At 45.3% G+C, this 26680-nt stretch overlaps 1 protein-coding gene across 1 annotated transcript in view; it reads right to left on the reverse strand.

Annotated features, from left to right (window-relative positions):
* The window catches only part of ramp1 (receptor activity modifying protein 1), a 94623-nt gene that overhangs the window by 24307 nt on the left and 43636 nt on the right, over positions 1-26680 (reverse strand). Inside the window, exon 2 of the mRNA XM_021579710.3 lies at positions 16109-16244. Within this exon, the coding sequence (XP_021435385.1) occupies positions 16109-16244 (136 nt within the window). The remainder of the gene's footprint in view (positions 1-16108; positions 16245-26680) is intronic.

Below are 26680 nucleotides of genomic sequence, written 5' to 3' on the forward strand. Positions count from 1 at the left end.
AGCTCAGTTCTGCTGCCCTACGGAAGCTCAGTTCTGCTGCCCTACGGAAGCTCAGTTCTGCTGCCCTACAGAATCTCAGTTCTGCTGCCCTACGGAAGTTCAGTTCTGTTGCCCTACAGAATCTCAGTTCTGTTGCCCTACAGAAGCTCAGTTCTGTTGCCCTACAGAAGCTCAGTTCTGCTGCCCTACGGAAGCTCAGTTCTGCTGCCCTACGGAAGTTCAGTTCTGTTGCCCTACGGAATCTCAGTTCTGTTGCCCTACAGAATCTCAGTTATGTTGCCCTACAGAAGCTCAGTTCTGTTGCCCTACAGAAGCTCAGTTCTGTTGCCCTACAGAAGCTCAGTTCTGTTACCCTACAGAAGCTCAGTTCTGCTGCCCTACAGAAGCTCTACACATCTTTTTTCTGCCTACATTGCAGTTCAGCTCAGCTCTGCTTTGTTCAGAGCCTCGTCTGCATAGCAGTGAACACTGCTGCAGTTCTCCCTGGTGTCAGCTCTTCAAAGATACTACAGTGTATGATCACATTTACATCCATCAAAGAGAATTATGCCAAGACTTCCCATGGAATCAGTTACTGTAATGCCAATGGAATTATTCAGATATTCAGAAATATTAGTGCTTTTTAGAGTAAATGTATCGTTTGACAGTACGATGCAAGAACTAGCTTTAAAGGAATCCTCTCTCTCAGCAGTCTCTCTCTCTCAGCAGTCTCTCTCTCTCTCAGCAGTCTCTCTCTCTCTCTCAGCAGTCTCTCTCTCTCTCAGCAGTCTCTCTCTCTCAACAGTCTCTCTCTCTCAGCAGTCTCTCTCTCTCAGCAGTCTCTCTCTCTCAGCAGTCTTTCTCTCTCAGCAGTCTCTCTCTCTCAGCAGTCTCTCTCTCTCAGCAGTCTCTCTCTCTCTCAGCAGTCTCTCTCAGCAGTCTCTCTCTCAGCAGTTGCTCTGAGCAGTCTCTCTCTCTCAGCAGTCTCTCTCTCTCAGCAGTCTCTCTCTCTCTCAGCAGTCTCTCTCAGCAGTCTCTCTCTCTCAGCAGTCTCTCTCTCTCAGCACTCTCTCTCTCTCAGCAGTCTCTCTCTCTCAGCAGTCTCTCTCTCTCAGCAGTCTCTCTCTCTCTCTCTCAGCAGTCTTTCTCTCTCAGCAGTCTCTCTCTCTCAGCAGTCTCTCTCTCAGCAGCTGATGTATCCTCATCCCTTCTGAATTATTAGAAAAAGGGTTTCCGAAAGGCTTCTTCGGCTCTCCCCATAGGAGAACACTTTTAGGTTGCAGGTAGAACTATTTTGGGTTCCATGTAGAACCCTCTGTGGAAAGGGTTCCACATGGAAGTCAAAAGTGTTTTTACCTGGAACCAAAAAGGGTTCTTCAAAGGGTTTTCCTATGGGGACAGCCAAATAAACTTTTTAGGTTCTAGATAGCACCTTTTTTTCTAAGTGTACAGGGAGAAACTCAGAGGTTCTTGAGCATTTGGCAGCTCATCTCTCTTTCATCTCCGACTCACCATAACAATGAGCAATCAGCAATGTGACACTCACTCGCTTTCAAGGAGGGAGTGCACGACAAGCCTATTGTTATTGTAGATGACATGTAGTGTTGAAACTGCCTGCCTGCCTGCCTGCCTGCCTGCCTGCCTGCCTGCCTGCCTGCCTGCCTGCCTGCCTGCCTGCCTGCCCTGCCTGCCTGCCTGCCTGCCCTGCCTGCCTGCCTGCCTGCCTGCCTGCCTGCCTGCCTGCCTGCCCTGCCTGCCTGCCCTGCCTGCCTGCCTGCCTGCCTGCCCTGCCTGCCTGCCTGCCTGCCTGCCTGCCTCTCCACGTCAGAAGCATTCCACCAGGAGCGTAACACAAGGAAACAATCCCAGCAGCACTTAGGGGCCTCTTTGTGAGTGACGAGCAGCACCATGCAGAGGGTCAGGTGCTGTGATACACAGAGAGATCAGAGGAATATGCCACAGGGAGGAAGGAGAACCAATCAGGGAACAGGACCAACTGAGTTCTGTGGTAGAAGGCATAGCAGTTGATTAACAGGTGGTCTGTTCCATCTGTTGCACAAATTCTTGATTGCTTTAAAGATCAGGTCTGCATAGACATTGTGAACATCAGTTGATCTGTGCAGACCTGCAGTGCACAGAACCTGTGTATTGTGTACATGCATGTACAGTATAAGCTAAAACCTTTGCTCTTTAGAAGGATGTATAATGTTTACAGAGGTTTGCCATCTCATTAGGATGTTGCAGGTTCAATGCTTGAGCTTTTGTCAGACATCATATGTTGCCTGTACAGCTGTAGTAGCAAGACTTCTATCTGCAGCAAGACTTCTATCTGCAGCAAGACCTCTATCTGCAGCACAGCTGTGGGTCACACATTCTGAACTGTACAGTTCAATGCTTACAGTAAAGTGTGTCAACATGGGATGTGAAATGGAACCAGAGAGATGGGTTGAAGAGAAAGCCTAAGGCTAAAGGATTGCTTGGGCATTTCTGTCGTTATGACAACAACATTTGACATTCCTGAAGCTGTAATAGTAAGTCCCACATTAAATCATATCTGGAGGCAACAGTTGGAGACATTGATCTGACGCGAGGTCAAACTGAAAAGTAAAAAAGGATATGATGTAATAAGTAGAAAAAAGTCATCTTTAAAAGGTTAATAAATTATTCTCTCAAATGTCACAAAATGAGTCACGAGTCAACCAACATAAGAAAATGTGCCTCCTGACCAGAGTACTAAGTTGTGTTGGCCCATTGCTGAAGGAAGGCTAATACTGTCTCTCTCTCTTTTTCCTTCCCTCCCCCCGCCTCTCTCGATCCCTATACTTTTTTGTTTCTGTGTTACTATGCCTGCCAATGAAGGCATTTTGATAAAACTCAACATACTCCCTCTTGCAGCTCTCAAAGCAGAGTGGTAGGTTGGTCCCCCAACATACTGTTCCATTAGCCAGATGAGGGAGATAGACACCGCACACGGGCACGCGCACGCACACACACACACACACACACACGAGGCTCTCCTAGCTGTGGAGAACCAGATGGTCGACAAAACAGAGAACGCAACAACAACAAAAAACGTTCATCAACCAACAGCAGGGGGGGATCGAAGCTGAGCCTTCAGAACCAGACAGAGAAACTGATCTTGAGCGAGCCTACGTCCCAAATAGAAACCTATTCCCTTTATAGTGCATACTTTTAACCAGGGCCCAACATACTGCACTATACATGGAACATGGAGGCATTTGGGCTGCACATCAAATTTGATTCTCAGCAGAATAGTGATTTTATCTGAAGGCAGGCAGGGAGATGAGAAGACAAGCCTCTGATATCCCTGCCAATTGCATCCAGCTTTACCTTCTCCCTGAATGGAAATCCAGTGGGAACATTAGGGCCCAAGGTGAACAATCTGGCTATTGATCGGGAGAACAGAGGTATAGCTTCTTGGATTAAGAGACAGAGAATAAGGTATGTGTGCCAGATGGAACCCTATTCTCTATATAGCACACTACTTTCGACCAGAGCCCTATTCTCTATATAGCACACTACTTTTGACCAGAGCCCTATTCTCTATATAGCACACTACTTTTGACCAGAGCCCTATTCTCTATCTAGCACACTACTTTTGACCAGAGCCCTATTCCCTATATAGCACACTACTTTTGACCAGAGCCCACAGGGTGCCATTTGGGATGCTGGCATGGGGGAAAATAACTCCCCGGCCAGCATCCATCTGGAGAGCTGTGGACAAACCCAATGCAATTCCTCTGGTTACAGTGTAGTTAGCAATCCAATCATAGTGGTTCAACAACCTCAATTATTTCCACACAACTGAACTCTGAAGATTTGGTGCAGATATGATGTAGCAGCTTATTGGCCAGTAAACTCGAACAGGCGTGTCTGCATCATGAATGGTTCCCCAACAGGCATGTCTGCATCATGAATGGTTCCCCAACAGGCGTGTCTGCATCATGAATGATTCCCCAACAGGCATGTCTGCATCATGAATGGTTCCCCAACAGGCGTGTCTGCATCATGAATGATTCCCCAACAGGCATGTCTGCATCATGAATGATTCCCCAACAGGCATGTCTGCATCATGAATGATTCCCCAACAGGCATGTCTGCATCATGAATGATTCCCCAACAGGCATGTCTGCATCACGAATGATTCCCCAACAGGCATGTCTGCATCATGAATGATTCCCCAACAGGCATGTCTGCATCACGAATGATTCCCCAACAGGCATGTCTGCATCACGAATGATTCCCCAATAGGCATGTCTGCATCATGAATGATTCCCCAACAGGCATGTCTGCATCACGAATGATTCCCCAACAGGCATGTCTGCATCATGAATGATTCCCCAACAGGCATGTCTGCATCATGAATGATTCCCCAACAGGCATGTCTGCATCACGAATGATTCCCCAACAGGCATGTCTGCATCATGAATGATTCCCCAACAGGCATGTCTGCATCACGAATGATTCCCCAACAGGCATGTCTGCATCACGAATGATTCCCCAACAGGCATGTCTGCATCACGAATGATTCCCCAACAGGCATGTCTGCATCATGAATGATTCCCCAACAGGCATGTCTGCATCATGAATGATTCCCCAACAGGCATGTCTGCATCATGAATGATTCCTCAACGGGCATGTCTGCATCATGAATGATTCCCCAACAGGCATGTCTGCATCATGAATGATTCCTCAACGGGCATGTCTGCATCATGAATGATTCCCCAACAGGCATGTCTGCATCATGAATGATTCCCCAACAGGCATGTCTGCATCATGAATGATTCCCCAACAGGCATGTCTGCATCATGAATGATTCCTCAACGGGCATGTCTGCATCATGAATGATTCCCCAACAGGCATGTCTGCATCATGAATGATTCCCCAACAGGCATGTCTGCATCATGAATGATTCCCCAACAGGCATGTCTGCATCATGAATGATTCCCCAACAGGCATGTCTGCATCACGAATGATTCCCCAACAGGCATGTCTGCATCACGAATGATTCCCCAACAGGCATGTCTGCATCATGAATGATTCCTCAACGGGCATGTCTGCATCATGAATGATTCCCCAACAGGCATGTCTGCATCACGAATGATTCCCCAACAGGCATGTCTGCATCACGAATGATTCCCCAACAGGCATGTCTGCATCATGAATGATTCCCCAACAGGCGTGTCTGCATCATGAATGATTCCCCAACAGGCATGTCTGCATCACGAATGATTCCCCAACAGGCATGTCTGCATCATGAATGATTCCCCAACAGGCATGTCTGCATCATGAATGATTCCCCAACAGGCATGTCTGCATCATGAATGATTCCCCAACAGGCATGACAGACTGCCACAGCTCTCACCAGTCTGATATATAGAGATACTAACAATAGATTAGAAACTTTATAGAACATAAACCTGGAGCTGAATGGAGAATGAAAGGGAAAGGAAGGAAAAATAGCAAAGTAGGTTAGTTAGTTAGTTAGTGAGTTAGTTAGCTAGTTAGTTAATTAGTTAGTTAGCTTGTAGTACTGAATGATTAGTGCTTTCTGATGTTGGTTCGGTTTCGGTTCAGTTCGTAATAAATAATCATCACTATTTTCAATTTAGATAAAACATTAAAAAAAAAACATTAAATGATGACCTTAAAATGACCGCTAATTACCAAGTTCTATGACTACCAATCGGGTAGAGCTACCTCACAAACTGTCTCTATCCCTCTCTCTCTCGTTGTTGTGTTGTGTACATTCCTCTCTCATTTGTCTGTCAAGGAGCCATCAGGGCAGGCAGTACAGGTGCAATGGGTTATGGGTATTGTAGTTAATTACCACATTTTCTGCGCTGAACTAGGTTGAATATTTTCCTGTTGAAAACTACAACTTCCCATATTGACCCACAATTCTCAACCTGATTTCTCTCGTGCTTGTTTTGATTTCTCTCTACAGAAATGACGCGTTGAGCTCACCAAAAAATGTTTTGTAAATGGAGGGGGGGGGGGGGGTACATTTTTGTTCATCGCTAAACAGGTCACTTCGCACATCTCAGATGACCATAGAACACATATACTCAGAACCGAAGACCAAACCTTCATATCAAAGGAGGCTGGTGAAAAGAAGATAAATACACAACTGTTGCTATGTACGGGTCCTGTGAATTTAGGGCACTAAACACTTTCCTCTCCTCACCTCTCTACATCATGTCAGCCACCCTGGTGTTATGGTCCTGGGGGGGGGTTCTGTGTGATTTAACAGCTGAGGGAGTTTGATTAGCCCATTGGACATTATAGCGTGCTGAGAGAAAGAGAGAGATGGAGAGAGGAGAGAGGGAGAGGCAGAGGGGTAGGGGGAGATGAGAGAGGAAGAAGAGGGGGAGAGAAAAGAGGGAGGGAGAGGAGAAAGATGGAGGTTTGCCCCCGTTGCAGAACTCATGTGGGGAACCCAGGAACATGCCAAAGGCAGAGAAAATCAAGCACATTGAAATCCCAGAGAGAGAGAGAGATGCACTCTGCCGAGAGAAGATGAGAGGTCTGGTAGCAGAGTCTACAGATCTCAGGCCCGGGGCAGCTGACGTGGCTCCATGTAGTTCACACACGAAGGAACACAAGGCTAGCTAGAAGACTGCAGGGTGTGTGATGTAGTCTACACTGTGGCCAGTGGGTTCTCTCTATAATGATGCTAGTGGAGTGGTGTGCAGCTCTCTGCTAGATGTGTATTTCTGTGATAGTGAACGGGTTTCACAGTCTGTATTGTTGGGACTGAGAAACAGAAACAGTCATAGAACATAGAAAATAACCTAAAAAATGAGCCCATCTCTCTGACAACAACAGTTCCTGCTCTCTGTGCTGACAGCAACAGTTCCTGCTCTCTGTACTCTGACAACAACAGTTCCTGCTCTCTGTACTCTGACAACAACAGTTCCTGCTCTCTGTACTCTGACAACAACAGTTCCTGCTCTCTGTACTCTGACAACAACAGTTCCTGCTCTCTGTACTCTGACAACAACATTTCCTGCTCTCTGACAACAACAGTTCCTGCTCTCTGTACTGACAACAACAGTTCCTGCTCTCTGTGCTCTGACAACAACAGTTCCTGCTCTCTGTACTGACAACAACAGTTCCTGCTCTCTGTACTCTGACAACAACAGTTCCTGCTCTCTGTACTCTGACAACAACAGTTCCTGCTCTCTGTGCTCTGACAACAACAGTTCCTGCTCTCTGTACTCTGACAACAACAGTTCCTGCTCTCTGTACTGACAACAACAGTTCCTGCTCTCTGTGCTCTGACAACAACAGTTCCTGCTCTCTGTACTGACAACAACAGTTCCTGCTCTCTGTACTCTGACAACAACAGTTCCTGCTCTCTGTACTCTGACAACAACAGTTCCTGCTCTCTGTGCTCTGACAACAACAGTTCCTGCTCTCTGTACTCTGACAACAACAGTTCCTGCTCTCTGTGCTCTGAGAGCAACAGTTCCTGCTCTCTGTACTCTGACAACAACAGTTCCTGCTCTCTGTACTCTGACAGCAACAGTTCCTGCTCTCTGTACTCTGACAACAACAGTTCCTGCTCTCTGTACCCTGACAACAACAGTTCCTGTTCTCTGTACTCTGACAACAACAGTTCCTGCTCTCTGTACCCTGACAACAACAGTTCCTGCTCTCTGTACCCTGACAAGAACAGTTCCTGCTCTCTGTACTCTGACAGCAACAGTTCCTGCTCTCTGTACTCTGACAACAACAGTTCCTGCTCTCTGTACCCTGACAACAACAGTTCCTGTTCTCTGTACTCTGACAACAACAGTTCCTGCTCTCTGTACCCTGACAACAACAGTTCCTGCTCTCTGTACTCTGACAACAACAGTTCCTGCTCTCTGTACTCTGACAACAACAGTTCCTGCTCTCTGTACTCTGACAACAACATTTCCTGCTCTCTGACAACAACAGTTCCTGCTCTCTGTACTGACAACAACAGTTCCTGCTCTCTGTGCTCTGACAACAACAGTTCCTGCTCTCTGTACTGACAACAACAGTTCCTGCTCTCTGTACTCTGACAACAACAGTTCCTGCTCTCTGTACTCTGACAACAACAGTTCCTGCTCTCTGTGCTCTGACAACAACAGTTCCTGCTCTCTGTACTCTGACAACAACAGTTCCTGCTCTCTGTACTGACAACAACAGTTCCTGCTCTCTGTGCTCTGACAACAACAGTTCCTGCTCTCTGTACTGACAACAACAGTTCCTGCTCTCTGTACTCTGACAACAACAGTTCCTGCTCTCTGTACTCTGACAACAACAGTTCCTGCTCTCTGTGCTCTGACAACAACAGTTCCTGCTCTCTGTACTCTGACAACAACAGTTCCTGCTCTCTGTGCTCTGAGAGCAACAGTTCCTGCTCTCTGTACTCTGACAACAACAGTTCCTGCTCTCTGTACTCTGACAGCAACAGTTCCTGCTCTCTGTACTCTGACAACAACAGTTCCTGCTCTCTGTACCCTGACAACAACAGTTCCTGTTCTCTGTACTCTGACAACAACAGTTCCTGCTCTCTGTACCCTGACAACAACAGTTCCTGCTCTCTGTACCCTGACAAGAACAGTTCCTGCTCTCTGTACTGACAACAACAGTTCCTGCTCTCTGTACTCTGACAACAACAGTTCCTGCTCTCTGACAACAACAGTTCCTGCTCTCTGTACTCTGACAACAACAGTTCCTGCTCTCTGTACCCTGACAACAACAGTGAGGTTCTAAGAGTCTGGGGCTCTATCGCCAAGTCACATTGGTGCAGGTTTGCTAATGTGGGCTAGATAGACTTCCTTGAGTCACCAACAGTGCTAACTAAACCTGCTTGGCAGTCAGTTCTCTGTCTGCAGTGACATGTTGACTGTCCTGAAAACAGTGCTGAAGTGCATATACAGTATTATGATGGCTGTTGGGGCACACAACATTTTTTCTGGAGGCAAGCGGAAGTTCAGAGCAGAAGGCTACGCCTCTCGTCGGTGATTGGTCAACAGTAGGGATTCATTCAACGAGAGAAGACCCGTTTTCATGCCAATTTTTGAATTGAAAAAAAAAGAAGCTACACCAAACATCTTAGTTAGATGTAAAATTGTGCAACTAGGCAGGTTCACGCAGATGAGCAGGGACCCTGGGCGCCTTTCTTTGCTGTTTTTCAGTCAGTAGAAAAGTGTTCATAACTTAGGCCTACTCTTTGGCAAAAACGTCAAAATGAATTACAGATTTATTGAGTTATCTTGGAATAATTCTGACTATTTTTAGACTGGCTACAGTGTCTCAAAATGGACAAACAGTACTATTGCCTCTGTTTTCTCATTTTTCAAGCGAAGGTCTTTTAAGGGAGTATGCGAATACAACTCTTTCGGTTCGGCTGGCGACGTTCGGCTAGGCGCCAGCTGAACTGAAGCACGCTGACTCCTTTATGGAGGAGCTGAGCAGTGGGTGGGTGGATGACCTCATGCAGGGCTGCTGAGGCAGAGGCGCCGGCCCGGGGGCCATGCATACTTTAATGAGTCCTTTCACGGCTGAGGGATCAAGTGGGACTGGAGCCCAACCCAAGCATAACCACCTCACCTCGAAGCAGCGCACACAGAGAGCCCAGGCACGGTGCTAACCACTTAAACATCCCTGGCTGGTCTGAGTAACTGGAGGAATGAACCACTATCGGTATCCAGTCGCCTATCTGAAATCTGTTCAGGTTTTTGTGGCTTAAATCCCTATTGTAGATGTTATGGAGCCCTCTGAGCAGAGAACAGAGATGAGTGCCTGACCTATGTTAAAAGATCCGTGACAGTGTTGTTACATGAATTCTGCAGAACGCTACAGTACGGACATTCCTTTTTTACTACATCATCAAATGAGGTCAGTATATGCATGTCAAATTATTATAACACAATTGTAAATAAAAATACATTTCTTACAACAAATATATATATATATATATCATCACCAAAGAGGCTGTGACTTTTACCCTGCTCTGCTGTTTGTTCTAGTGGTGTTGGTAACGCTAACATAAAGCAACAATAACATGCCATCGCCGTCAAGGTCAACTCTGTCTATCAAAGCAAATATTCCTCACAGTTACTGTAGCAGTGGAAACAATGAATCACTGGTGTAGGGGGTTGGACACACACAGATAAATGGAATAAAGTTGAATTATGTCTGCATTACTGCATAGAAAGACAGGAAGGATAGTGTATGTGAGCTCACCATACTATAAACAAACTGACTCAATGTAGACTGTAGGGGATTGAAACTGAGAGGCACATGTCTCCCTGGGTACATCAGAACACACTCCAGTTGGTCCTCGCTGCCCTGAGGAAACAACCTGTGTTTACAACAGCAACCAACAGCCATGACTCAGGACCTTACTTACTGACCCTGCCTTTCTGTCTGTCTGACTCTCTGCCTGCCTGCCTTTCTGTCTGTCTGACTCTCTGCCTGCCTGCCTCTCTGCCTGCCTGACTGCCTGCCTCTCTGTCTGCCTCTCTACCTGCCGCTCTGCCTGCCTGACTGCCTGCCTCTCTGCCTGCCTGACTGCCTGCCTCTCTGCCTGCCTGACTGCCTGCCTCTCTGCCTGCCTGACTGCCTGCCTCTCTGCCTGCCTGAATGACATAGAAGAAACAGTCTCACTGGCTGGCTGCTTGAAAACACTGGTCTGACAAATACCAATATTGGGGAAGCTACTCTGAAACAATACTTTACCAAACACCTAATTACTTCACATTAGAAGAAGTTAAGCTACCCTTAAGACAAATAAAGTTTACTTAACTAAAGCGACCTTGAAAAAGAACGCTCACTACAGCCAAGCTACTTCGTTGGGAAAGTCATCATATCTAAATCAGAAATGTCATGGACTACAGATTGCAAGAACAGATCCTCTGGGGTCAGATGTTAACAGAATGTGTCATTTAGCCTATTAAACACAACAGCTGTGTTTCAAGTGAGAATTAGGCAGGTCTGGTGCAGAAAAATAAATTATTGCCTATTTCCCCCATATTTTCTTATCTTTTTGCTAAATTAAAGTGGTGTGTAGTTCCAGTAATTAGCTACACGGCAAAAAAAGTTATTAACTACTAAAATCACTACCAAGTTTGAATTTAGTTCAAATGTAGTTCACTACTCCCCAACACTGACAAATACTCTCACTGATTGGTTGCTTGAAAATGGTTTATTCCCTTACCCAGTGTGTTTATTCTGCTGTGTACAGTATGTCCCAGCTCTACTGTTCGTATGCACAGTATGTCCATGTGGCTGAACTGGGGATTGTTGCTGAGCAGGTCCATATGAGATCCTCTCTCAGCTGTACGTCTCCTGAACACTGTATCAGTGCAGCCATTCACAATGAATTTGGAAAACACTGGAGAGACTGGTAGAGAGAGAGAAGGACAGACTGGGAGAGAGAGAGAAGGAGAGACTGGTAGAGAGAGAGAAGGAGAGACTGGTAGAGAGAGAGAAGGAGAGACTGGTAGAGAGAGAGAAGGAGAGACTGGTAGAGAGAGAGAAGGAGAGACTGGTAGAGGGAGAGAAGGAGAGACTGGTAGATGGAGAGAAGGAGAGACTGGTAGAGAGAGAGAAGGAGAGACTGGTAGAGAGAGAGAAGGAGAGACTGGTAGAGAGATAGAAGGAGAGACTGGTAGAGAGAGAGAAGGAGAGACTGGTAGAGAGAGAGAAGGAGAGACTGGTAGAGGGAGAGAAGGAGAGACTGGTAGATGGAGAGAAGGAGAGACTGGTAGAGAGAGAGAAGGAGAGACTGGTAGAGAGAGAGAAGGAGAGACTGGTAGAGAGATAGAAGGAGAGACGGGTCGAAGTAGAGAAGGAGAGACTGGTAGAGAGAGAGAAGGAGAGACTGGTAGAGGGAGAGAAGGAGAGACTGGTAGAGAGAGAGAAGGAGAGACGGGTCGAGGCAGAGAAGGAGAGATGGGTCGAGGCAGAGAAGGAGAGACAGGTCGAGGCAGAGAAGGAGAGATGGGTTGAGGGAGAGAATGAGAGATGGGCCGAGGCAGAGAAGGAGAGACGGGTCGAGGGAGAGAAGGAGAGATGGGTTGAGGGAGAGAAGGAGAGATGGGTCGAAGCAGAGAAGGAGAGACTGGTAGAGAGAAAGAAGAAAAGACGGGTCGAAGGAGAGAAGGAGAGACTGGTCGAGAGAGAGAAGGAGAGACGGGTAGAGAGAGAAGGAGAAACTGGTAGAGAGAGAAAAGCAGAGACTGGTCGAGGGAGAGAAGGAGAGACGGGTTGAGGGAGAGAAGGAGAGACGGGTAGAGAGAGAGAAGGAGAGACTGGTAGAGAGAGAGAAGGAGAGACGTGTCGAGGGAGAGAAGGAGAGACGGGTCGAGAGAGAGAAGGAGAGACGGGTTGAGGGAGAGACGGGTCAAGAGAGAGAAGGGGAGACGGGTCGAGGGAGAGAAGGAGAGGCGGGTCGAGGGAGAGAAGGAGAGATGGGTAGAGAGCGAGAAGAAGAGACGGGTAGAGAGCGAGAAGAAGAGACGGGTAGAGAGCGAGAAGAAGAGACGGGTCGAGAGAGAGAAGGAGAGACGGGTCGAGGGAGAGAAGGAGAGATGGGTAGAGAGAGAGAAGGAGAGACAGGTAGAGAGAGAGAAGGAGAGACGGGTCGAGAGAGAGAAGGAGAGACGGGTCGAGGGAGAGAAGGAGAGATGGGTCGAGAGAGAGAAAGAGAGACGGGTCGAGGGAGAGAAGGAGAGACGGGTCGAGAGAGAGAAGGAGAGACGGGTTGAGGGAGAGACGGGTCAAGAGAGAGAAGGGGAGACTGGTCGAGGGAGAGACGGGTCGAGGGAGAGAAGGAGAGACGGGTAGAGAGAGAGAAGGAGAGACGGGCTGAGGGAGAGAAGGAGAGACGGGCTGAGGGAGAGAAGGAGAGACGGGCTGAGGGAGAGAAGGAGAGATGGGCTGAGGGAGAGAAGGAGAGACGGGCTGAGGGAGAGAAGGAGAGACGGGTCGAGGGAGAGAAGGAGAGACGGGTCGAGGGAGAGAAGGAGAGACTGGTCGAGGGAGAGAAGGAGAGACTGGTCTAAGGAGAGAAGGAGAGACTGGTCGAGGGAGAGAAGGAGAGACTGGTCGAGGGAGAGAAGGAGAGACTGGTCGAGGGAGAGAAGGAGAGACGGGTCGAAGGAGAGAAGAAGAGATGGGTCGAAGGAGAGAAGGAGAGATGGAGAGAAGGAGAGACTGGTAGAGGGAGAGAAGGAGAGACGGGTTTAAGGAGAGAAGGAGAGACGGGTCGGAGAAGAAGAGACGGGTCGAAGGAGAGACGGGTAGAGAGAGAGAAGGAGAGACGGGCTGAGGGAGAGAAGAAGAGACGGGTCGAGGCAGAGAAGAAGAGACGGGTCGAGGAGAGACGGGCTGAGAGAGAGAAGGAGAGACGGGCTGAGGGAGAGAAGAAGAGACGGGTCGAGGGAGAGACGGGTAGAGAGAGAGAAGGAGAGACGGGCTGAGGGAGAGAAGGAGAGACGGGTCGAGGCAGAGAAGAAGAGACGGGTCGAGGAGAGACGGGCTGAGAGAGAGAAGGAGAGACGGGCTGAGGGAGAGAAGGAGAGACGGGTCGAGGCAGAGAAGTAGAGACGGGTCGAGGAGAGACGGGCTGAGAGAGAGAAGGAGAGACGGGCTGAGGGAGAGAAGAAGAGACGGGTCGAGGCAGAGAAGAAGAGAAGTGTCTAGGAAGACAGGGACAGTAAAATTCATGTTGATAGACAGACTGTCCCTCCCTGTGGCAAGGTGGAGGGGGACAGGGGACTCTTCTGTCCATGACAGGGGAAGGCCCCTGCTCTGACAGCTGGGATGTCAGTCTCACCCTCCACAAGCCTCCGCTTGACACATCCAGACTGACGTTACCACCACAGAGGAAAAACAAAACCCCAGCCATGGTGGCAGACAGGCAGCAGGCAGGCAACATCCACCATGTCTACCCAGCATACCTGGTTCATGGAGAAAAGACACTAGACTGATGACCACCGTAGTGGTGTATACTAGCATATGTGGTACTCGAGTAGTGTATAGCAACATAGTATGCTTTAGTGGACTGATGACAATAGTTGTGCATAGTACTGCACAGTATGTGGTACTGGACTAATGACTACAACCACAGAGACAGAGGTGTACTACAGTACAGTATATGTTTCTAATGGAAGAGTCCCATCATGAGGCAATGAATTGCAGCTGCTGTTGCAGTCACATACTATATGATACATACTATGTGCTACATTCAGAGCAGCAGCCCCAGATCCTCCCTGCTGAATCTCATTAAAACAGGTGGGAATTCATTCAAATCATTCTGTGCTGTGTTTGCTGGGTCATCTCAGGAATAGCTTATCCTTTACGGAGAACAACTGCACGAGGCTCTGCCCTCTGCTCCACTCTCCGAGCCTGTGTCACATATGGCACCCTATTCCGTATATAGTGCATTACTTTTGACCAGGAGCCATAGGGCTTTGGTTGAAAGTAGTGCACTAAATATGCAATAGGATGCCATTTGGGAGACAGCCCCAGTCTCCAATCAAGATGCTGCTGCTGTAGTTAATAGCCCGCCTTAAGCCAATCAGATCCACCCCAAAACGTTCAACCATCTGAACCGAGAGAAGGAGCCGACCTTCCCTGAACTTGACATTTATGACTAAAATATGGATGTTGCCGTAGTTTCAACTGTCTGCATAGATGGCTGTGCTGCTGCTGAGTGAACGCCCGTGATATTGGCTCAATATTGTAGGTTTGGTGTGGGACTGGTGACAGCTGGGGCTGTTAAACTCTGATTCATTTTGGTCACCCTCCAAGAGTTTGATAATAATGTGCAAATAGGAAGCAAAAAGAGGGCAAGAGTTAAAAAGGTGAAAACCTATTGCTGTATTACCAGACCAAAGGTTTGTGCACACACTGATTAAATAAACTTTACATATCCCTATTACCGTCCTATCATTATAGTAGTGACTGTACTGTTAATGACATGGATGGGGTGCTACATAGAATATAAGAATACTACATAGATGCTACATAGAATATAAAAATACTACATAGATGCTACATAGAATATCAGAATACTACATAGATGCTACATAGAATATCAGAATACTACATAGATGCTACATAGAATATCAGAAGACTACATAGATGCTACATAGAATATCAGAATACTACATAGATGCTACATAGAATATCAGAATACTACATAGATACTACATAGAATATCAGAATACTACATAGATGCTACATAGAATATCAGAATACTACATAGATGCTACATAGAATATCAGAATACTACATAGATGCTACATAGAATATCAGAATACTACATAGATGCTACATAGAATATCAGAATGCTACATAGATGCTACATAGAATATCAGAATGCTACATAGATGCTACATAGAATATCAGAATGCTACATAGATGCTACATAGAATATCAGAATGCTACATAGATGCTACATAGAATATCAGAATACTACATAAATGCTACATAGAATATCAGAATACTACATAGATGCTACATAGAATATCAGAATACTACATAGATGCTACATATAATATCAGAACACTACATAGATGCTACATAGAATATCATAATACTACATAGATGCAACATAGAATATCAAAATACTACATAGATGCTACATAGAATATCAGAATGCTACATAGAATATCAGAATACTACATAGATGCTACATAGAATATCAGAATACTACATAGATGCTACATATAATATCAGAATACTACATAGATGCTACATAGAATATCAGAATACTACATAGATGCTACATAGGATATCAGAATACTACATAGATGCTACATAAAATATCAGAATACTACATAGGTGCTACATAGAATATCTGAATACTACATAGGTGCTACATAGAATATCAGAATACTACATAGGTGCTACATAGGTGCTACATAGAATATCAGCATACTACATAGGTGCTACATAGGTGCTACATAGACACTAAATAGGTGCTACATAGAATACTGCATAGGTACTACAGAATCCTCCCAGATGCTATTAAGAATACTACATATTTTAAATAGCTGCTACATAGAATACTACAATGATACTACAATGATACTACATAAGTGCTACATAGAATGCTCACTCCACTGTGTCCTCCCAGCTGCACCAGCGATGCTGGTCCAGTTCCTCCATGTCCAGTCTGAATTTCCCCAGACAGAACTCCTCGATGACGTACTCATAGGTCCCGCTGCACGCCATCACCGACACAGACTGGCACACTGGGGACGAGAGAGAGAGAGAGAGAGAAGACAGGGTTAGAATGGCAGTAGACTTGCCTTTTTAGATGCCTTTTTAAACTTCAAACACACACATTTTAATGTTCCTGAAAAATGATCCTGCAACAGGGTGATCAAATTAGGATCCTACATCTGTATGTTCTATATTGAACAGAGGACAACCATTAACATTATATCTCTGACATCCAACAGAGCTCTGGAAAGATCTCTCCTGACAAGGTGCTGACAGTTTAAAGCCTAATGCTGGAGTTCCTGTGGAAAGCTACAGAGCGGTGGCTTTGAGAGGTTTTCTAAGTGCTGTTTATACCCTACAGCAGGTGGTGGTCGTTTCTCACTGTTTGACAAGGCTGGCTGGATTGGGAAATTGCTTTAAACTGTTAGAAGGGCACAAATACACTCTCAACTCCAAGCAGCATAGCATCATAGAGCATTACTGCCCCAGGGCTCAGAGCAGGGAAAAGAACACTGTGTTAGAGGTTCATAGAGATATCTAAACGGTAGGGGAGGAATTTAACAAATTGGCCAGTTTAGGGTCAGCCCAAACTGAACCTCTGGGAGGGAGTAGAGACTACCCACTGGGCACAAACTGGTTGAATTAATGTTGTTTCCACTTAATTTCAATGAAATTACACTGAACCAACGTGGAATAGACATTGAATTTCTGCCCTACCCACTGTGCCCAGTGCCCAGCAAGCAAACTTCTTTATGAAAACAGCCCTAATGTTGGAAACAAACATCATTATGTTGTGCTAGAGCACAATATTCTACATACAGGCAGGTTTTTAAAGGATCAAAGTTTGGTCTGCTTTGTGTTTTCATTTTTGCCATGGAAAAAATATTGCAATACTGGCATCCTCACAGCCCTTGTAGAAACATAGGGCAAAAAGATGGATGCTGGCTAAAAATATACATTTGGTCTCTCAAGCTGCCAACTCCATGACACACTGTTAGCTTGCTCCTAAGAAAGATTAATTCATCTACTGTTAAAATAGTATTAATATGATCCTGGGACTAGACACCTCCCTCTGCAACTGGATCCTGGACTTCCTGACAGGCCGCCCCCAGGTGGTAAGGGTAGGTATCAACACATCTGCCATGCTGATCCTCAACACTGGAGCTCCCCAGGGGTGCGTGCTCAGTCCCCTCCTGTACTCCCTGTTCACCCACGACTGCATGGCCAGGCATGACTCCAACACCATCATTAAGTTGGCTGACGACACAACAGTGGTAGGCCTGATCACCGACAACGACGAGACAGCCTATATGGAGGAGGTCAGAGACCTGGCCGGGTGGTGCCAGAATAACAATCTATCCCTCAATGTAACCAAGACTAAGGAGATGATTGTGGACTATAGGAAAAGGAGGACCGAGCACGCCCCCATTCTCATTGACGGGGCTGTAGTGGAGCAGGGTGAGAGCTTCAAATTCCTTGGTGTCCACATCAACAACAAACTAGATTGATCCAAACACACCAAGACAGTCGTGAAGAGGGCATGACAAAGCCTATTCCCCCTCAGGAAACTAAAAAGATGTGGCATGGGTCCTGAGATCCTCAAAAGGTTCTACAGCTACAACATCGAGAGCATGCAACCTGACTGGTTGCATTACTGCCTGGTACGAAATTGCTCGGCCTCCAACCACAAGGCACTACAGAGGGTAGTGCATACGGCCCAGTACATCACTGGAGCTAAGCTGCCTGCCGTCCAGGACCTCTACACCTGGCAGTGTCAGAGGAAGGCCCTAATTGTCAAATACCCCAGCCACCCCAGTCATAGAATGTTCTCTCTACTACCGCATGGCAAGCGGTACCGGAGTGCCAAGTCTAGGACAACAAGGCTTCTCAACAGTTTTTACCCCCAAGTCATAGGACTCCTGAACAGGTTATCAAGTGGTTACCCGGACTATTTGCATTGTGTACCATTGTGTACTTGATTTGATTTGATTTAGAATACTTTAAGAGAACCCTGTTATTGTCAACAGAGAATGCTTAAAAATCTCCCACTTCAGATATATTGTCTGTAGTAGAACTTAATCATGACCACCACACTTCCACAGAAAGACACCAAGCTCTTTCATGACTTGTTCTCCATGATATTCTATTGTCCTCTGTGTGCAAGCTGTCTCAGTACTGGCGACCCAGTCTCTAGTCTGGGGGGGGGGGTGGGGCATTTTCAGCCTTTTAACAATGAAGACGAACTTGTTACTTTAAGTTGATGCGGCTAATGCTGAAACGCATTGACACAAGCTGGGGGTACTGACAGCAGAGTGTGAAGTTGGCATAGCACCGTGTGTACAGAAGAAAGAAAGGAAAGAGAGAGAGAGAACAACGAAGACTTCTCTAATTAACGCTGGCAGAATGGATTTAGTAAGCAACACCTTTTCAAATGGCGACAGTGTGACTCGCCAGCCAATGCTCTTATCACATATTTTTGTTCTTTCTCTCCCCTCTCTCTATCTCTCCCTTCATCTCTAGCTACATCTCTCCATCAATTGTATTCTGGCAGCTACTCTAAGTGTCATGAGGAAAGATTGACAGATCACCATTTGTAATCAACCTGTCGTCTGAACTTTCTGGCCCTCAGATACCATGATGGGTAATTGCAGCTCATTGCTAGTCAACATCAAGCATGTACCACATACAGACTGGCAGGAGAGTAGGCCTGAAGACCAGACACGGGCTCACGACTGGCCCTCACGACCGACCCTCAGGAACGGCCCTCACGACCGACCCTCACGACCGGCCCTCACAACCGGTCCTCACGACCGACCCTCACGACCGGTCCTCACGACCGGCCCTCACGACCGACCCTCACGACCGGCCCTCACGACCGGCCCTCAGGACCCCGGCCCTCACGACCGGCCATCAGGACCCCGGCCCTCAGGACCGGCCCCAAAGAGGGAAACAATCAACAACAGATGATGAGAAAGCGAGAGGTTTGTGATTAAATGGTTTGTCAATATCTTCCACACACACACATACATTCATGCTACGCACATATACATATACACTACCATATACACTACCAGTCAAACGTTTGGACACACCTAGTCATTTATGTTTTGCTTTATTTTTACTATTTTCTACATTGTAGAATAATAGTGAAGACATCAAAACTATGAAATAACATCATGTAGTAAACAGAAAAGTGTTAAACAAATCAAAATATATATTTATATTTGAGATTCTTCAATGTAGCCACCCTTTGCCTTGATGACAGCTTTGCACACTCTTGGCATTCTCTCAACCAACTTCATGAGGTAGTCACCTATCTCATGAAACCCTGGAGAAGGTACAAGAGAAACCCTGGAGAAGGTACAAGAGAAACCCTGGAGAAGGTACAAGAGAAACCCTGGAGAAGGTACAAGAGAAACCCTGGAGAATGTACAAGAGAAACCCTGGAGAAGGTACAAGAGAAACCTTGGAATGTGTACTGTAGGTGTGTCCAAACTTTTGACGGGCACTGTACATGCTACACAAACATGACTTATTCTACTACACGTATATGTGTTACTGTAAATACTGAACACTTTAAACCGTTTGCTCTCCAAATCCCCCCCTTCCCCCAGATGTTTAATACTGTAAATTGTTGACTTCCTCCCTGTATTTATACTTCTGCTACATGTTTATTCTGTTCCGTTGACCTTCATCTTCAACCTGCAAGTCAGCGTTTCATTGGACTGGGTACACCATGTGCATCATGGATATGACAAAGTCAGCGTTTCATTGGACTGGGTACACCATGTGCATCATGGATATGACAAAGTCAGCGTTTCATTGGACTGGGTACAGCATGTGCATCATGGATATGACAAAGTCAGCGTTTCATTGGACTGGGTACACCATGTGCATCATGGATATGACAAAGTCAGCGTTTCATTGGACTGGGTATACCATGTGCATCATGGATATGACAAAGTCAGCGTTTCATTGGACTGGGTACAGCATGTGCATCATGGATATGACAAAGTCAGCGTTTCATTGGACTGGGTACACCATGTGCATCATGGATATGACAAAGTCAGCGTTTCATTGGACTGGGTACAGCATGTGCATCATGGATATGACAAACTTGAACTTGAATTGGAACTTGAACTTGAATGAATGTGTGACTTGTGTATTGGTGCGCCCTGTATCTTTGAGTGTGAATGATCCGTAAAACTGGAAGTAAACGGAGTGAGAAGGGGATGAGGACATGCCAGTATTAATAGTAAGAATGAGAAATAGACTTGTTTACAACCTCTAAAAAGTGTCCTGACATCAGACGACTGACTACATGCAGTGTTGCTGATAACCCACCAGATAATTATACAACACAGCAATGACGAAACCAGATTATGACCATGATCCTCACTGTTGGTACTGTGCTCCCAAATTCAAAGATGCAGTGACAACAAAACACTGTGCTTCACTGTGGTTATAGAAATGGATTATACTGGGCCCACTGTCTTTTTTAATACACAATCTCTTGGGATGAGTATTTAAACCTGAACTTTACTGCATTATTGGTATTGATTTCACAAATGTTTGTCTTCATTTATCAAAGCCTAGTTGGTAATTACCCTGGAAATAGCAACAACTTATATTAGAGAGAAAATGACCCATTTGCAATCATCAACCATCAGTATTATCGATCAGATCTCTCTTTCATTAAAGAAAATGTTCGGAGTTGCTTCTCACCTCACAGCAATTTTACCAGAGGACATTTAAGGTTACACTGAAGTGTGTTGTGTGAAATCACTGAATGGCTGTTCTAAGTAGAACAGTGTTCTAAGAACACCTAGAACCTGTGTCTATGGGAGGCATGGTCATAGAGGGACAAAGATCTTCCTTCTTCACCTCAACTATTAAGAACAGAAAGATGCTATTTTACATAAGAACACACCCTGCCTGCAGCGAACTCAAACTGAAGTGTAGTGTAAGACTCAGAAGGCAGTGAATACTAAGAGTGTTGTATTTATCAAATCTCCTCCATCCCCTTCCTCTGGCCAAGGCCTTTAGATTTCTTCAAAGCGTATTGCATATTCAAAGGCTGCATTATGCACACTGCATAGAGAGACCCCAGATCTGATCAAAACTAATACATCATATGGTGCTTAGGCTCTTGCCCTTAATCTGTGATGGTGTTCAGCAAAGGAAGAGAGGAAGCATGCTTACGAAATAAAAATGTAAACAGAAACATATTTTTTACAGATAAAACATCCAAGCTGAGATTTGTGACAAGAGGCCTGAGGACAGATTGGAGAAAGAATAAAACATCCAAGCTGAGATTTGTGACAAGAGGCTTGAGGACAGATTGGAGAAAGAATAAAACAGAGGAACGACGAAGTAAATAACACCTGATTCACCAATACACAATAAATTAGAGTAGAATAAAAACAAGTTGTTTGAATTAAACTTCATATCATGGCCCACATTGTTGATTACTATTCAGTCTCTTCAAGAAAAATGTCCTGTGCTGTTTTTAATTTGGTGGCAGATAAACGCTCATACATAAACATTCAGTCAAACCTTTCTGTTCATAATCTAGCCCTCTCTCCGGTTGCCTTTGTGAATGCTCCACAAGTGGAAAATGACATGCAGTGTTGAAATACAAACATTTGGACAGCGGATGTTGGCAAGGCACAAACTTAGATAGTCCAGTGAATTATGCCTGCCTCTCAGCAGCTTGGAAACAAGAAACATACTGTATATCACTGGAAAGAAAGTGGTGCATTAAGAGTAAAGTCAGAACACTCAGGAGGAGACCCAGGGAAAGCAGAGTTTGAGTTTAACTAATGAACCATCATTCCTCTGTACTGCCTACTATCCCCTGAGTGAGGATAGTAGAACTTCTGTCTGTACCTGTCTTCTACCCCAACCATGGCCACCACCACAGGTCCTCTACCCCAACCATGGCCACCACCAAAGGTCCTCTACCCCAACCATGGCCACCACCACAGGTCCTCTACCCCAACCATGGTCACCACCACAGATCTTCTACCCCAAACATGGTCACCAAGACAGGGTCTCTACCCCAAACATGGTCACCACCACAGGTCCATTATCCCAACCATGGTCACCAGGACAGGTCCTCTACCCCAACCACAGTCACCAAGACAAGGTCTCTGCCCCAACCATGGTCACCAAGACAGGGTCTCTACCCCAACCATGGTAACGACCACAGGTCCTCTACCCCAACCATAGTCACCAAGACAGGGTCTCTACCCCAACATTGGTCACGGCCACAGGTCCTCTACGCCAAACATGGTCACCAAGACAGGTTCTAAAAACCCTTCCTGTCTCCTTCTGTGTAATTGTGAAGTGTTTTTGAGGGGAATTCTGAAATTCAAATACCATTTATCACAAGTCTGGATGGTTTTAAAGCAACCAGATTGTCTGTCACTCTCACACACCTTTCAAACCAAGACGTTTTTCCGCCACACTTTAGCATCCCGCCAAGTTTTTGCAGACTTTTCTTTATACAGTGAAAGTATTCAGACCTCTTGACTTTTTCCACATTTTGTTAGGTTACAGCCTTATTCTAAAATGTATTAAATAAAACAATTTCTCATCAATCTACACACAATACCCCATAATGATGAAGCGAAAAACAGGTTTTTAGAATATTTTGCAAATATTCAGACCCGTTGTTATGAGACTCGAAATTGATCTCAGGTGCATCCTGTTTTCATTGATCATCCTTGAGATGTTTCTACAACTTGATTTGAGTCCACCTGTGGTAAATTCAATTGATTGGACATGATTTGGAAAGGCAAACTCCTATAAGGTCCCACAGTTGACAGTGCATGTCAGAGCAAAAACCAAGCCAAGAGGTCGAAGGAATTGTCCGTAGAGCTCCAAGACAGGATTGTGTCGAGGTGAGGCAAAGATCTGGGGAAGTGTACTAAAACATTTATGTAGCATTGAAGGTCCCCAAGAACACAGTGGCCACCATCATTCTTAAATGGAAGAAGTTTGGAACCACCAAAATTCTCTGGTCTGATGAAACCAAGATTGAACTCCTTGGCCTGAATGCCAAGCGTCACATCTTGAGGAAACATGGCACCATCCCTATGGTGAAGCATGGCGATGGCAGCATCATGCTGTGGGGATGTTTTTTAGTGGCAGGGACTGGGAGACCAGTCAGGATTGAGGAAAAGATGAACAGAACAAAGTACAGAGAGATCCTTGATGAAAACCTGCTTCAGAGCACTCAGGACCTCAGACTGGGATGAAGGTTCACCTTCCAACAATACAATGACTCTAAGCACACAGCCAAAACAACACGGGAGTGGCTTCAGGACAAGTCTCTGAATGTCCTTGAGTGGCCCAGCCAGAGCCCGGATTTTAACCTGATCGAACATCTCTGGAGAAACCTGAAAATAGCTGTGCAGCAACGCTCCCCATCCAACCTGACAGAGCTTGAGAGGATCTGCAAGGATCTACAGACGTGCCAAGCTTGTAGCATCATACCCAAGAAGACTCAAGGTTGTAATCGCTGCCAGCAGTGCTTCAACCGAGTAAAGGGTCTGAATACTTATGTAAATGTAATATTTCCGTTTTACACTTTTTAATACATTTGCAAAAAAAAAAATTTTTTAACTGGTTTTGCTTTGTCGTTATGGGGTATTGTGTGTAGACTGGTGAGAGGGAAAAAACTATTTAATACATTTTAGAATAAGTCTGTAACCTAACAAAATTGGGCACTGTAATATGAAAGGTATTGCCAGCAACAAAGCCTCTACTTTTATCTCCGCCACCCGGCCTGGTCATGACTGCGGTAAAGTTCTGCCTACGGCTTAGTATGAAATGTAACCGTTATGCTGAGGCGGCGAACCATCGGTTGGGTTAAAAGCAGAAGGCACAGGACTTTGTGTACAATTAACCAAAAAAGGATCTTAATGTCACTTCACCCATCTCTTCTCGTAGCCCACCACACGCATTGTTTTCTTAACCACAATGGATGGATCTGGAATTAATTAATGAGGGAATAAATATTACTGAGTGACGAAAATACCGGAATAAAGTATATGCTTATGCAATCGATGACATCACATTTTTGAAAGGCATCAAAGTGTTCTAATACATTTGAAGCAATAGCCTACTTGTAGTAAACTGTTTCTGAACCGCTTGGCACTGCTTTGAGGCTAGTGTGGGGACTTAATCTGACATTGACTTATCCTTTTCACTGAATCTCCATTTGGATATTGATTAGGCTACAATTAGGCTGTGGAAATGTTAGCTAAGTTGAGGTGAGTGCTGCTCACGATCATCTTGTCTAGTTTGATCATGTATTATCTCTGATCAGAACATTATGCCAGCATGTTATGTGGCTTAACAAGTTGATTACTTTTCTCTTCACTCGCAGTCGCTTAGTAAGCCTAGGCCTACTCCCAACCCTACGAATTATCTTAACCAATCAATGTGATTTTGTTTCACTAAATGTCTGGATATTTGTTTTTCTCTGGCTGGGCTATAGTGGAAGTGGTATAGCTCATCTACGATCAGAAACATTTAGCATGCTATAATGTAGCCTAAATCAAGTGTATATTATATTGCTATTATTCTTTTGCTCGATCAGTACAGGTAACTTCAAAAGCCTGTGGAGATTGTAAAATATAAACATGAGAAAATCAAATCAAATGTTATTGGTCACATACACATGGTTAGCAGATGTTAATGCGAGTGTAGCGAAATGCTTGTGCTTCTAGTTCCGACCGTGCTTCTAGTTCCGACCAGTAATATCTAACAATAGGATAGCTATTATTTCCTGTCAGTATCATGATACTCTCAATGTAAGACCCCGGTGCCTGCTCCCTAAGTGGTGTGAGGGTAGGAAAGAGATGAAGCGTGGATCAAAAAAGCATCGGCTCTGTTCCAAAATATCACATTTTCTTTTATATGACAGTGGTTCCACATGTTTACACTAGCCGTGACGCGAATTGAGGTGTGAAAAATATGAATTGTATTTTATTCTGTTGTATTTCCTTGTATTGGAATAAAATATAAATATAATATATATATATATATATATATATATATATATATATATATATAAATATAAATAAATATATAAAACACATCTGTGTCGTCGTGCATCTATTGATTTCCTGTGCATGGCGCAGTCATGTAGCCTATAGACTGCACAGACTGTATTGAAAATACATCTGATTAGTCTTATAATATTTGGTTTCTTTGTAATGGTTTATATTCAATGTATTTACCAAAATAGAGGTCCACCCACATCGACCCACGTCTAGTCCCACTCCTAAACATGCCAGCGTGTGCACAGAATGTATTTACTAAAATAGACACATCGACCCACGTCTAGTCCCACGTCTAGTCCCACGTCCAGTCCCACGTCCAGTCCCACGTCTAGTCCCACGTCCAGTCCCACGTCTAGTCCCACGTCCAGTCCCACGTCTAGTCCCACGTCCAGTCCCACGTCTAGTCCCACGTCCAGTCCCACTCCTAGACATGCCAGCGTGTGCACAGGAGATATAAAAGGCTTATCCCGGCAAGAATGTGATAAAAATGTTGCTAGTTTTCTTTTTTTAAGGACAACATACCGTAAAGTCTGTCTGTAAAGGGTGTTAAAGTAAAGATAAGCTCATAATACCCAAAGCTACTTTATGCAACTGGGTCCTGAGTCTCTTCCCTATCACCCTCAGGCTGCCCAGGGAGAATGGGACCTGGTCATTAAGCTGTACGGAAACTTAGGTACTTAGGGTGTAATCTGAACCTGAACCCGCTTCATCTCAAATGGCACCCTGCTACCTATATGATGTACTACTTCTGAACAGGACCCATAGTGCACGACTGCTGAAGAGGGCCCATAGGGGATAGAGTGCCATTTGGGACACATTCCTGCTCTAACACTGTCCTCAATCTGACTGAGACTTCATGTTCCTGGGCCTTTGAATGCTGCGCTCCAGGGAGCCATTTTTTATTTTATTTTTACATTTTTAAATTTAATTTTTGAATTTTACCCCTTTTTCTCCCCAATTTCGTGGTATCCAATTGATCCCAACCAAGCCGCACTGCTTCTTAACACAGGGCGCATCCAACCCGGAAGCCAGCCGCACCAATGCACTGATAAAGCCGACAAACTTTGCCGGTATAACTTTTTCAGTAGTCCATTATACTGTGAAGAAATAGGTAAAACACTGTTCACTCATTGAGACACTCAATGAGACCTACTCCCTATCCAGATTCACCTGGCCCACGCTATCGAGTAACAAATAAAGTGTTATTTTATTTTATTTGAAGGTGCGTAATGGGCTTTGCAGGCGTGGTTCCCTTGCGCGCACTGAATAAATGTAATTAAACTGCTGAAAACTCTACCACTAGCTAGCTGCCCAACAGATTTTCTCATGGAGTTTTCATTCAAAAGGTTTTTCAGTACATTTAACTTAAGCCTCCCTTTCAATACGGTGTA

This window comes from Oncorhynchus mykiss, chromosome 22 (assembly GCF_057628025.1).
Source record: "Oncorhynchus mykiss isolate SJ-2025 chromosome 22, ASM5762802v1, whole genome shotgun sequence".
Lineage (NCBI taxonomy): Eukaryota > Metazoa > Chordata > Actinopteri > Salmoniformes > Salmonidae > Oncorhynchus > Oncorhynchus mykiss.